Below are 14,225 nucleotides of genomic sequence, written 5' to 3' on the forward strand. Positions count from 1 at the left end.
TTTTTGTATGATAGTCGTTTTTGACTATGACCATCAGAACAGCAGATGAGGTAGCCACTGTCCCAACTATCTGGGCCAGAATTTGATAATAGTGGAGAGTGTGTTGACCAAGTTACATCCCCACTCTCTCGGCCAAGAGGGTTTTTGGATAGTCAGCGTTGGGAAGGTTTCCAAAGGCCAACTAGCCCCCAAGGCTGCAGCACGAAGAGCCAGTGCAATTTTGCCTCCTAGTTCAAGAGTGATTTTAGGACATTTGCCACCCGGACATTTGCCACCCGGACTTCTGCCACCGGATTTTTACCACCCTAGGACATTTGCCACCCGGATGTTTACCACCCGGACTTTTGCCAACATAGGACATGTGCCACCCCAGGACATTTGCCACCCGGATGTTTACCACCCGGACTTTTGCCAACATAGGACATGTGCCACCCCAGGACATTTGCCACCCGGATGTTTACCACCCGGACTTTTGCCAACCTAGGACAAGTGCCACCCCAGGACATTTGCCGCCTGGACGTCTTATGCCAAAAGCTGTTTTGTTTGGTAGACAATGATACTGGTGTCTTTGGCTGAGCAATTGAATTATACTCTGGATCCTTCTGTAAGGGATCGAAAGTGTTCACCCCCTCAATCCATTACAGAATGAGTTGACAAAATGGTCCTTTTATATGAAACAGACAATATTTTGGTGGTTGGCCCACTCACTTAGCGGTCTTTTTTATTTCACTAATAGGCTTTGGCTTTTCTTGCTCTCTTACAGAAGCATCATGATCTTTATGAAAACTGCCAGTTTTACCAGGTCCGTTTCATTACAGTATGATGCCGGCTACCGTAATGTCTTGATTCAAATTGTTACTGATGTTCAGTTTTACAATAAATCCATGTTTGAAAAATTTATTCATCTAACTGTTGTGAATTTTTCAACCGAGTTTAAGACAGATTCTGACCAACACTGTCCAAATGAAGATTTAATTAAGTCGCCCATCCAGGTCTTGAAAGTTTGCTGATGATGACTCGGCGAAATATCAGTTAGCCTTTGTAGGCGATTGATTAACGCTGGCAAATGTACAGGTGTCGGATTTTTATTCATCGGCAAAACCTAGTGGAAAGGCCCGGGTGGCAGATGTCCTAGGGTGGCAAATGTCCTATGTTGGTAAAAGTCCGGGTGGTAAAAATCCGGGTGGCAGATGTCCTAGGGTGGCAAATGTCCTATGTTGGTAAAAGTCCGGGTGGTAAAAATCCGGGTGGCAAATGTCCTAGGGTGGCAGATGTCCTATGTTGGCAAATGTCCGGGTGGTAAAAATCCGGTGGCAGAAGTCCGGGTGGTTATTGTCCGGGTGGCAAATGTCCTGTTAGGCATAAAAAGAAATAATATAAAGCACTGTCCTGGGTGACAGAGCTGTGCGAGACATATATACATATATCTATTATAATATCATAATGATCACCATAATCATCATCATTATTATTGTTGACACTATTATTATTTGCTTCTTGTTGTTGACATAATCAAAGGAAAGGGAACCTTTTCACTTGTATACTGATTCGATATACGGTGAGTGTGTGTGTGTGTGCAACTCTTGTATTCGCCATCGTCGTGACACATTGACTTTATGTTGCACTATGCATTGTGTAAGAGACAGGGTGACCCTGGAACCTGCACTGGACATGAAACACGTACTTTTTGTTTTTCACGCTGAATCACATGGTTGTCTTGTTTGAAGAGGTGGCAAGCCGGATGCACCGGTGGGCACTTTAATCGGTCCACGTGCAACTTGAAAGGAGTGAACGCCATCAAAGAACTTCACCCTCTCACTCTTTGCTGTCAAAAAGCTTGCCAGCTCAGTTTCTGAGACAGTGATTGACCTTTTACGTTGACTTACCCACCTTTGTCATTGTTGGGACAGTGATTTACTTACATGTCTACAAGAGCTGTGATTTGTTTTTATAAACTTATAGCCTGTTTTAATTTCTTCTTCAAGTATAATCTGACCATAGGTATGCTACTTTTGGCTGTATTTTGTTTCTTTTCTTTATGGATGTTATTATGTGGAGGTGGAAATAGACTTTTTTGTTGCACAAAAATTATTATCTTGACTTTACATGCCTGAACAGTTATCTACAATCAACCTAATTGGGTAAAAAAAGCCCAGAAGCAGAATCTACACCCATTTTCCTTCACAAAAACGTTTACCGGTACTTTCTTTCTGTATCACCCATAGCTTTTGTGCTAGATTTTTGTGTGTGATTTATTACCCCCGAATCCTCAAAATTCCCTGGCAAGGGGAGAGCACTCTTTTACAAAATTCTCTGGCACTGAACTGGTTTTAACTCACTCAGTACGGCCAGTCCTCTCTTCTCCTCTACACAGACCCCTCGGATGTCCAGTGGGTGTCTGAATGACCCAACTTTTAGCTTCCGTCGTCAGAATTGTGGTATTCTTTGTCAACATTCACCTCTTCAGTATAAGAGCCTTCTGCTTGATGATGATAATTGGGGTGAAACGCTGTTAACGTCGTCTCTTTCGCCGTTCGTATGGAGAGAGTTAATCAAGGAAAAAAGAAAGGACCAGGAGAGATAAGTTAGTGGGGGGGAGGGGCGGCGGGCATGTTATGGTAGTCTTGGTATAAACTGTGCTGGTGAATTTTGCTGAACTGTTTTATGTTGTATGGCAGACATGTATGAATGATCCTTTCATGAATCTTGCATGTGCTATTAAACAGATTGTGTATAATTCATTGCTTGAAAATGGCCTTGTACCAAAGGGTTAGGCACTTCGAAATGTCCTCATATTATCATTAGTAGTAGTCACAGCAGTAGTAGTATCCAAATCATGTGCCTGCTGTATCCACCTTTTACGTCAGTATAGTCGTAGAGTAGTAGTATGCTAAATCATGTGCCTACTGTGTCCACCTTTTACATCGGTATAGTAATAGTAGTAGTAGTAGTATGCTAAACCATGTGCCTGCTGTATCCACCTTTTACATCAGCATAGCCACTGTAGTAGTAGTAGTAGTATGCCAAATCATGTGCCAGTTGTATCCACCTTTTACATCGGTACAGTAATAGTAGTAGTAGTAGTAGTAGCAGCATGCTAAACCATGCATGTATATGATAATATTCATCCACAAAAAACTGCTAAAACTGCTGTGGTTCAATAACAAGTAACTTCACAATGATACCAAACTGATCACCTGACAAACTACAATGCAAACTGATCATGACTTTTTTTCGGTGTCTTGTAACACATTGACAGTCAAAGACGGGACAGTTTTAAATGAAAACCAAAACATCTAAAAGTAGTTTCCACATTTTATTTTTCACACTGTTGAACTCACAATTTCATGAAACCAAGAGTGTGGAACGTTCAAAAGAAAATCAAATGAAGCCTCTCAACATAGTGCTGATTTAATTTTCAAATTCTGATTTTGGTGTCTTTCTTACACAAGTCATAAATGAAACACACAAGCTTCATCAAATCACAGAAAATGATTGGCTTGTACCTACAGTCAGTCTCAAAACAACTGCAGACAACGAACTAATATCAAGATAGCACAAACTGTCTAATGTGTTCAGTTTACACAAAATCATTTCAATTTTCTAAAACAGAATGTTTCAACAAATAAAAACCAGAATATCTCTTCAACTGGTTGCAAAACATTCAACATCTGAGAATCATAATCAGTTTCTGATGAAAGAAAAAACAGAAAGAAGAAGAAAAAATAAAATCAAAAAACAAATTCACAAATCTTTTTCTTTGCTTTTATGAACAAGAATGTCCTTCACAGGACAATGTGTGTGAGTGTGTACCCATGTGAACAGAAACCAAATGCTGACAGATGACAAAACATTCTTTTATTTTCTGAACTGCATTGCCTTTTTCTTGAGACATCAGTGGCTTGATTTTTCTTTCCTTCTTTTTTTTTTTTTTTGTCAGGCATATAAGTATGTGTGTGTGTGTGTGTGTGTGTGTGTGTGTGTGTGTGTGTGTGTGTGAGTGAGTGAGAGAGAGAGAGAGAGAGAGAGAGAGAGAGAGAGCAGGAGAGAGAGAATGTGAATGTGTGTGTGAAAGTGTATATCAATGATTCACTTCAGTTTTCATTTCCATAGATTTCATTTCTTATTACTAAACTGCATGTCCTAAACAAAGCAAAAAACAAAAAAGAAATGAAAAAAAAAAAGTACAAACACTCACACATATATATATTCTCCAGCATTCTCAAGCATCTACACAGAAACATTCATTCTCAACCTCACTTCTTCTTCTGACTCCTCCTGCTTTTGTCATCTGACTCCTAAAACACACACCCCCTCTCTCATTCCACTCTCAATCTCTGCTTTTTCACACTTCTCTCTGTCTTCCTCTTTCATTTTCTTCATGATACTCACCACCCCCTTTGTCTTATCAATTCGCTTTCTCCCCTCCCCCAACATTTTTTTTTATGTTCCCCACCCAATAATCTTTTTCCTCCACATTGTTTCATGTCAGTCTTTTGAATGGTTTATCCCGGTGAGGAGCGAGGAGCAGGGGCGTTTAGCTGACTTCATCCTCGTTCAACAGCATGTTGGGAATCCCGTTCTGGATGGGAAACTTGCGACCGGTCTCTGGGCACACCAGTTCCCCCTCCAAAATTTCCACCTGGAAGCGTTAATCATTGTCAGTGTTTAGTTTGAGAGATGAGGTGGAAAAAGGGAGGAGTGAGAGAGTAGGAGAGAAAGAGGGAGAGAGAATGGGAAGGGGGTTGGGGAAGAGATAAAGAGAGATAGACAGAGAGACAGAGGGGGGAGAGAGAGAGAAAAAGAGAGAGAGGGTAAGGAGAGAGAAGATACATGATGGGAAAGACTGACCGATAAATACAAAGTGACAGATTAGGAATAGGAGAGAGAGAGACAGAGAGAGAGAGGGAGAGAGAGAGACAGAGAGAGGGAGGGAGAGATATAAGAGGGAGAGAGAGAAGAGGAGAGAGAAGATACATGATGGGAAAGACTGACCGATAAATACAAAGTGACAGATTAGGAATAGGAGAGAGAGAGAGACAGAGAGAGAGAGGGAGAGAGAGAGGGAGAGAGAGAGAGACAGAGAGAGGGAGGGAGAGAGATAAGAGGGAGAGAGAGAAGAGGAGAGAGAAGATACATGATGGGAAAGACTGACCGATAGATACAAAGTGACAGATTAGGAATAGGACAGAGAGAGACAGACAGAGACTGAGTTTCAGTTTCAGTAGCTCAAGGAGGCGTCACTGCGTTCAGACAAATCCATATATGCTACACCACATCTGCCAAGCAGATGCCTGACCAGCAGCGTAAACCAACGCGCTTAGTCAGGCCTTGAGAGAAAAAAAAGAAAAAAAAAGGTGAATAAATAATAGATAAGCTTACATAAATAAATAAATAAATAAATAAATAAATGCAGACAGAGACTGAGAGAGTAATGTATTCTCTCTAACTATAAGAAAGATGCAGACACACATTGGTACATATATACACAGAGGCAATCAAGAGAAAGTGAGACAGTAAGACACAGAGTGGATACTGAGACACAGACATTAAAAAGCACCACCACCGTGCCCCAGCTACGACTTGCTAGGGACACACACACAGAGAAAACATGATGTACTGCTTGAGAGCATGAGTATCAGTATCAGTGTCAGTAGCTCAAGGAGGCGTCACTGCGTTCCGACAAATCCATACACGCTACACCACATCTGCTAAGCAGATGCCTAGTCAGCCCTTGAGAAAAAAAATAAGAAAAAAAAGAGAGAAAAAAAAGGAAGAAATAAAAAGATTAATAAAATAGAATAAAAATAAATAAACAATAAATAAATAAATAAATGATTTAGAAAATAAAAAGATAAATAAAGATGAAATAAAATAGAATATAAATGAATAAATAATTTATATTGAAAAAAAAATCAAAATAAATTAAAATACAATGACAATATTGATAACAAATATAAAAATAAGCAAATAAATGTAAAACATACAGACTGTGGAAAACAGAAAAAAACCTGTCAAGACTTGCTTGAAAAAAGAAAGGGGAATAGACTGGGAATGCAGAAAAAGGAGACAATAGTGAAGAAAGACAAAAAGGCAGAAACAAAGAGAGTGATAGAAAAGAGGAAATTTCTAGCACAGAATTTCCGGAAGGCGGGGATGTTAAAATTGCTATTCATACTGAAAGACCTCCAGCATCCCCACGGGGGTAAGGAAGGGGGGGAGTGTTGGGGAAGGTAAAAGTGGTGAAAGGAGAGGATCAGGCCCCACGTTCCAATACCAAGCCCTGGACACAGTGCGTATTCACTGCCTTGATGGCCATAAAAGGCTGTGTGACTTCAATCTTAACTTTTTTTTCTTTTTTTTTTACCAGCATATGTAGTAAATAGGTGCTAAATTTCTTAGTTTTAAGTAGTATCTGTCAAAGAGTCAAACGGCAAGAAACAGAAGATCTGTGCACAAGTATATATAAATATATATATACAGAGACACACACACACACACACACACTAATACAGTTATATGAAACACTAATGATCCCACCTGCAGCAGAACATGATGAAGGGCTTTTTGTGTGGCCTCACAAGACTCCACAGACTCTGGCAACTGTTCTGGCAAACCCTCAGCGTGGCCCACCTGTTGAAATGTATAAAATAGTTTTTTTTTCCCATTTAAAATCACACTAGTGAATAGATGTTATACTGGAGAATGCACAAAAGAAGAATGTAATGTCCTGTGTTAGCTCTTTGCAGTGTTCCATCATTGTATGTGACCAAACATAATTCCATACTTTTTACAGACAACACTGAAAAATTTACACACTGAACAAAAACAAAAACTGAATAAAAAATGTGTCTGCTACACTGCTGACAAAGAGAATGGTGGATATCCAGGTGGTCAATGTTCAATATTCGTCACTTTTTTGGTTTTTTTGGTTGACTGCTGTATAAATGCATTTTAGAAGTACTTTGCTGAATTGAACAATACTGGTCTAGGATCTTAACAAAATCCCAAGACTTTTCCAGACCCTGAAGAGTTAAACACATTTCCAACAAGACTTTTCTTTATCCGTTTCCAGCTGCTCTGTACAAATCATGTCTTTGTAAAATTCAGGCCACTTTCCCCGGGGAGAGTGCGTCACCAGACTGCAGTGTAACCACCCCTTGTCCCTTGCCCATTTTTCTGTCTGTCTGCAACAGTGCAAATGTCTTCTTCTTCTTCGTTCATGGGCTGCAACTCCCACGTTCACTCATATGTACACAAGTGGAATTTTACGTGTAAGACCGTTTTTACCCAGCCATGAAGGCAACCATACTTCAATTTCGGGGGGGTGCATGCTGGGTATGTTATTCTTTCCATAACCCACAGAACGCTGTCATGAATTACAGGATCTTTAAAGTGCGTATCTGATCTTCTGCTAGCATGTACACATGAAGGGGGTTCAGGCACTAGCAGGTCTGCACATACGCTGACCTAGGAGATCGCAAAAATCTCCACATTTTCCCACCAGGCGCCATTACCTAGATTTGAACCCGGGCCCCTCAGATTGAAAGTCCTACACTTTAACCACTCAGCTATTGCCCCTGTCTGCAAATGTCAAGCGTGTCAGTTTTACTATCAAAGTTGATTTTCTTAAAGATTTTTTTTCAGGAACAACCCTCTTGCTGCTGGGAGTTCTTTCATGCGTGCTTAGTACATGTTGCATGTGAGATCTTAGTTTATCACCTTGACAGACTAATCTTTTAGGAATCAGTAAATGAATAAACACATATCAGTATTCTTTAATTGTTTAAACACATTCCCAAAACTAATAAACTCTGTTCAACAGTCTAGAAGTGAAGGCCTAATTCAGAAGTTTAAAATAACAAGATGTAAGAATAGAATTTTGAAATATGACATAAGTATATTGAAACTGAACTGGCCAGTTATCTTCTGCATTCATGTGTGGAAGAAGGTGAAAGAAGTGGGGAAAATATAGACGTGCAAACTGAATTCACTTTCAGCACACACACCCCAACCCCTTCACCCCCACCTCCCAAAGTTTCCAGATTTGGATTCTGGGTATGTTCTTGTTTCCATAACCTACTGAACATTGACAAAGATTACAAGATCTTTAATGTGCGTATTTGATCTTCTGCACATGTATACACATGAAGGGGATTCAGGCCCTAGGTCTGCATAACAGTTGACCTGGGAGAAAAAAAAGTCATCCTTAACCCCCACCAGCAGCACAAAAACTGGGAAATTAACTCAGGAAACTCGGGTCAGAATGCAGTGCTCTAACCTCTCAGCCACTGCACCAGTCAAGGAAAGCACTGACCTGCTGTGCAGCCTGTCTGAGGGCTGTGAAGTCCAGCTTGGGTAGGATCCTGGTGATGAACTCTGGGTTGAAGTCCACCTCCTGCACCTCCACCCGGCTTGGCTGTCATGTCAAAATATGGTACATCATGTGACTCAAAAGACAGGATCAAATGACAGGAAAAATTAATCGGTCACTTTTGTTTAACGCCCGCTTCCTGTGATATGTTTTAAACGCACAAATGGAATTTCTGAGTAAACTGCTCTTACCTTCACACTGCGACAGCTCAGTCTCACTTTCACTCATACACATAACACATTGTTAATATTACATTCATATACATGATGTGTGTCATGAATATACAATCTGAAATTCAAACAGTCACAATCTATTACAATCATTAGTAACAATAAAGAATAAATTACAAACCCAAGTGATGTTCCAATATTCATTCCAATTATTGAAATAATTATGCACCAAATCTAATAATATAATTCTTCAAAACTTTTTTTTGATAATTTAAAAAGTATCAAAGAATAAAATGCCACACACACTTATTTTGAGTTTAATAACCTATTGATTTAATGACTGCCAGATTTGGTATTTACAAATCTTGTTTCAAAGACTCACAAACCACCAAATAACAAGAAGAATATCACAGAAGCATGTCACTGTCAATCAGTTATTGTTGTTGTTTTTTATCGTGTTTAAATTAAAAAAAAAAAATTTAATAACGTCTTTAGCTCAGAGTACTGACACACCCAAGGACATTCAGTAGACAGACATTTGAGCACTAAGGTCCACAGGCCACCTCAACAGTTTCCATCCTCTGAGGCCTCACACTGTATGGGGATGGCATGTCCTCACAATACAAATAGTAACTGCCCAGTCACTAGATACCTTCATTCTAAAAGCATCTTCCAGCCCTTACTAATCCTGCAAACTTTGAGTTGTATTTATCATGAAAGTGTAACAGTGAGTAAATTTGTTAGTATTGGTAGGCTTGGCCTTGCTGGCCTAGCAGGAAAAAGTTAACTTTTAATCTGATGGCAGTTGGCTTCCTGTAAATCAGTAATCTTAATCTTAGCTTTTTGTTGTTGCTGCTGTTGTATTTTATAACTCAGACTTCATCGCTGATACAGTGATAGGTCATTTAGTTAGGGGAAGGTGTGTGGTATGAAAGGTGTTTTTGTCGCTGTGTGCATCTCCATTTCTGCTGACAAATACAAAACAAACAAATATAGAAATAAAGAATATACGATAAAAAACAACAATAGTAGTACTACTACTACTAATGATAAAAATAATGGGAAAACCACAATTGTATGTCACTCTTGGCTTGGCAGATAAACCACCAACTATTCTGGTTAAAAAAGGAAAAGAAATTTGCAGAAGCAGTGTGGTTAAACTGTCGTGCACTGTAAGCGAAGACGGTCTACAGTGTTGCCGTGGCATCTTTCTTCTTCTTCTTTGTAACAAGTGAACAACCCTGTTGGCAACCGTGTGTGCTCTGCAAGCAGATGACTTCTACGCAGCTGACTGTCCACACCACCACTAGTTTTCATCTGCAGTACGATTATGAATTGAATAATACGGTTGTACAATCAGAACAAGAAGATTAACTAGGTTTCAGTTTCGATCATTAACGCGCACTGTTCACACAGTCTTCAGTATTCTTACTTACGCTAATTCCCAACGGAAATCCCTTGGTGACGCCCTTTATGATATTTGAGGTTAACATATTGTGTGTAAGAAGCTTCATCTTGTATCAGTGTAATAAATGGAAATTTCAATTCTTTCCTGCAGCTTGAAAATAAAGCTCGTGGGTTCTCAGCCACACACCGGAAACACATGCGTAGACTGAACTGAGGGACATAACTCACATATCTGAAGAATGGGAAAGCTTAGGATCTGAATCTGAATGGAGTATATAATGCCATTAATTCTTATACTACATATGAAAACAAATGAAATACCTTAGGAAAAAAATGACATATAAATGGTGAAGCCACCTTAATTGGCACCAAGTCTTATAAAATTTAGATAGTATAATTATTGTTTGCGTGGATTATACATGTCAGGATGGCCGAGCGGTCCAAGGCGCTGCGTTCAGGTCGCAGTCTGGTTCTCCAGGCGTGGGTTCGAATCCCACTTCTGACAAGTTTTTTTTTTTCTTCTTTATTACCCCCATTCAGGCGCTGTACAAGACATCCAGCAGCGCAGTCCTCCTCAACAACCAAATCGGAATATACTTTAAGACCACAGTCGGTGTCCGTCAGGGTTGCCTGCTCTCCCCAGTACTATTCAACCTTTTCCTAGAAAACATCATGCGCGAAACCCTACCATCTCCATAGGAGGAAGAATCATCAACAACTTGAGATTCGCAGATGACATAGATCTACTAGGAGGCAGCAACAAAGAACTACAAGACCTCACCAAGAGACTAGAAGGAAGAGCAGGTGCATACGGAATGGAAGTGAGCACCGAGAAAAGCAAAGTGTTGGTAAACAGCTCAACCAACACCCAAGCTCAAATCTTCATGAACGGACAACAACTTGAAGAAGTGGATGCTTTCAAATATCTCGGCACCACCCTCACAAACGACGGTCGCTCAACAACTGAAATAAAGATTAGGATAGCGATCGCAACATCAGCAATGGCTAAGCTCAGCAAGATCTGGAAGAGCAGAGAGATCAGCTTTCCAACAAAGATCAAACTGTACCGATCCCTGGTGCTATCCATACTGCTGTATGGATGTGAAAGTTGGACTTCAACAGCAGAGACTACTAGGAAAGTCCAGACGTTTGAGACAAAATGCTTCAGACGACTGCTTGGAATCTCATGGAAGGACAGAAAGACCAATGACTTTGTCAAGAGCCAAATAACTATGCTAGTGGGTCCACTGGAACCACTCTTAGCAGTGGTCAAAAGGAGGAAGCTGTCATGGTTCGGGCATGTGACACGCCACAATTCACTGCAAAAGACAGTTCTACAGGGAACGCTAGAGGGTGGTAGGCGAAGAGGGAGGCAAGCTAAATGCTGGATGGACAACATCAAGGAATGGACCAATATGGATAGCGCTACGCTGATACGACAGGCAGAAGATAGAACCGGATGGCGTCGTCTGACTACGGAATCGTCCCTCATGTCTCCTCTACGCCCATCCCGGGCAGGAGAATGAATGAATGGAATGGACCCCCACTGTCTGTTTATGTTTTAATACAAACACCAAGTATATGTCTCTACTCCCACATCTAAAAAAAAAAAAAAAATTGTGTGTATGTATTTTGGTTATTCCAATGCTGTTCAATGCCGGCTTTCCACTCACCCGGCGCATCCGCTACTGGGATACTCTCCAGAGGAACCACAACACTAGCTGTGTAGATCACTTCCCTAGGTGATCAATATATTCTGGGCACAAGAAGTAATTTTTTTTTATGGCCACCATGATATCTGGGGTTTGTTCTAAAAAAAGAAGAAAATTATGATTATGATAATAACTGATCAACATATGCAGTGTGTAGAAATATCGACTTCAAACAAGACTGAGAAGGAAAAGGAATGACCGGGGAAATCCAGAAAATCCACGGAAAGAAAAAAGAAATGGCAGAGGGGACCGATATAGAGAAGTAGTAAAAAAAAAAAAAAAATAAAAAAAAAAAAAAGTGGGAAGAATTATAAAACATATATAGAAAAGTGCCAACAGCACAGCACCCGGTGTTCCCAGGGGGGTCAGCCCGATACTCCCCCGTTCCCAGGCTGTCACTCCGGCATCCGTCCAGGTACTAACCGGGCCCGCTAACTTATGTGATCGGACGAGAACCGGTGTTTTCAACGTAGTACTATGGCCTTTGGCATCAATGCAGAAACATTCAAGAATTATGAAGCACTCTGAAAAGCGATCGCCTTCTCCCTAAGTAAATAGATTGATTTAATAAACACTGATTAGAATATGCCGGATAAACATTGTCAAAATCTTCTCAGAACACCTCAGTTTGTATATTATACTGTTGTCTGTATAAACACACACACAGAGAAAAAAACCAGTTACTCACACAAACACCCAAACATTCCTTCGACAAGACTGACCCAACTGATATATCTACATTTGTATACATATAGTGATCAATAGTGACTCGCAAAAGAGAAAATGAGGAATCCTGCTGATCTACTGTCACGTTACCAATGAACAGAATTGAATTTGGCCTTCCTTAGAAATCAGAGTCGATAATATTAAGTCTTCACCCTCAGTTTTTCATATTCTCTCTTTTCAGAATTACTCTCTCTCTCTCTCTCTTTAATTCTTAAGAATTATCGGTACACTACAATTTAATTCTTAAAAAAAAAAAGAAAAAAAAAAAGATCAAACTAGAAACAAAGTAACGACTTCATTTCTTTTTCTTACTATACTCGTATTCTAGAGAGAAAAAGGCTTTATTATTAGCTGATGAAAATAAAGAAATAAATTAGTAAATAACTACTTAAATTGATAAAAAGATTGATGAACTCAGTGTGCATGTACAATGACCTGAACGTACAGCCCATGTAGACTTGAAAGAAAAAAAAACGCATCAAGGAAAAGAATGTGCTGTCAGATATGACAACAGCTAACTTAATGTTATAGCGTGCCGGCAGTGTGACCCCCACCACCCACACTCTGTCTCCCTTCCCTCCCCATTCCTCATTCCCCCCCCCCCCCCCCCCCCCGCCCCCGTCCCTCCCCCCACTCCTTTTTATTTCCCTTCCCCGCTCCATCCAAAGTCCAGTCATTGAGGTCGCGCCAACACCGCGCCACCCTCCCTCCTTCCACCCCCCTCCCCCCTCCGCACCCCACCCCCTAGTCTGCGCCTTTGGTCCGCGTCACCGCTACGCGTCACCAGTCCCAGCTGTAGGACCACGTGCGGTTGTGCGAGGTCTGCCGCAATTCCCGTGCTGAGCTTAACATCCCGTGTGGCGGCCTGTCTTTCAAGTCGTTTCCCATCTCCCCTTTCACAAACACGGCTCAGCTGGATGGCGGGACTTCGGAACATAAGCTAGGGGAAAATTATGACATGCCGTGAGTTGTATTGTCCTGTCTCCCCAATCTCTTTGTGACGGAAAACGGGTGAACTGGTCGTCATAGAATGTGTATAGCCAAGTGGGTAGAATTGTTGCAAATCAGATCAGTCTGTTGATTTGGACGAATTGGGATCAAGAGTGAATCTGTCAGTCATTCACATAGCGTCACTAGGACAAGCAAAGATTGGTGATTTCAGTTCAACTAGTTGGGGGAGTGAGTCAGTGTTGTAGCTTGCATTAGTATACACAGTATGTTGTGGGGAGGGATAAAACCAGTCAGCACAGCCAGTTCTCAGCTGTCTCCCAGAAAAACTGACTGACACAGGGTGACTGACTGATCAGTGATGTGAGGAGCAAGGAAATCCCTGGTAGGCTGTGTGCTGCTTGTAGTTGTAGATGCTGTTTGTAGATGCTGCTTGTAGGAAGTACTTGAAGTAGGCAGGGTGTGCTGCCTTAGTGTGTGTTGCTTTTGCTAAGTAGGGTGAACTGCTTAGTGTGTGTGCTGATTTCCCATGTATATTGTAAAAGTAAACACTCTATAAAAACCACTCCATGTGGCCCTGCTATTGATGTGAGGAGAGAGTGAGTGTGTGCATCATTAGTTGATCCTATATCCCCCTGTCTGTTCCCCTCTTTCTTTATTAGAATCGAACCAACTAACACTTTTGAGAACTCACAGTAGGTTCTTTACATTAAGTTTACACAATTATATGGCGCCGGAGTAGAAAAGAATGACTTGACTGAAAAAAAAGAAAAGGAAGATGACTGAGAGAGAAAATCTAGGAAAGGAAAGAGAAAATGGCAGAGAGAGAAAAAAAAGTTATGAAGAAAAAAATGTAAAAAGGAATGCCAACAGCCAAAGTCCACAGAA

General features: G+C 40.8%; 1 protein-coding gene and 1 non-coding gene across 2 annotated transcripts; one reads left to right on the forward strand and one right to left on the reverse strand.

Annotated features, from left to right (window-relative positions):
* Window positions 1-3,302: 3,302 nt before the first annotated feature.
* On the reverse strand, window positions 3,303-10,161 carry LOC143289470 (multifunctional methyltransferase subunit TRM112-like protein). Its single transcript, XM_076598445.1, has 4 exons — window positions 9,981-10,161; window positions 8,318-8,419; window positions 6,541-6,633; window positions 3,303-4,642 (listed from the first exon to the last, which is right to left on the reverse strand). The coding sequence occupies exons 1-4, from the start codon at window positions 10,056-10,058 to the stop codon at window positions 4,538-4,540; spliced, it is 378 nt and encodes a 125-aa protein (XP_076454560.1). The 5' UTR covers window positions 10,059-10,161; the 3' UTR covers window positions 3,303-4,537.
* A 211-nt stretch (window positions 10,162-10,372) lies between these two features.
* On the forward strand, window positions 10,373-10,456 carry Trnal-cag (transfer RNA leucine (anticodon CAG)). Its single transcript has one exon. It is a non-coding gene; the product is annotated as a tRNA-Leu (tRNA).
* Window positions 10,457-14,225: the final 3,769 nt, after the last annotated feature.

This window comes from Babylonia areolata, chromosome 14 (genome assembly GCF_041734735.1).
Source record: "Babylonia areolata isolate BAREFJ2019XMU chromosome 14, ASM4173473v1, whole genome shotgun sequence".
Taxonomy (NCBI): domain Eukaryota; kingdom Metazoa; phylum Mollusca; class Gastropoda; order Neogastropoda; family Buccinidae; genus Babylonia; species Babylonia areolata.

Bases quoted from the DNA above. Each gene is read 5' to 3' on its own strand.
- LOC143289470 (XM_076598445.1), bottom strand. From the start codon at position 10,058: ATGAAGCTTCTTACACACAATATGTTAACCTCAAATATCATAAAGGGC. The intron at 8,420-9,980 runs GTAAGTAAGAAT...TTGACATGACAG, and splicing joins GATTTCCGTTGGGAATTAGC to CCAAGCCGGGTGGAGGTGCA. The intron at 6,634-8,317 runs GTCAGTGCTTTC...ACATTTCAACAG, and splicing joins TCAGACAGGCTGCACAGCAG to GTGGGCCACGCTGAGGGTTT.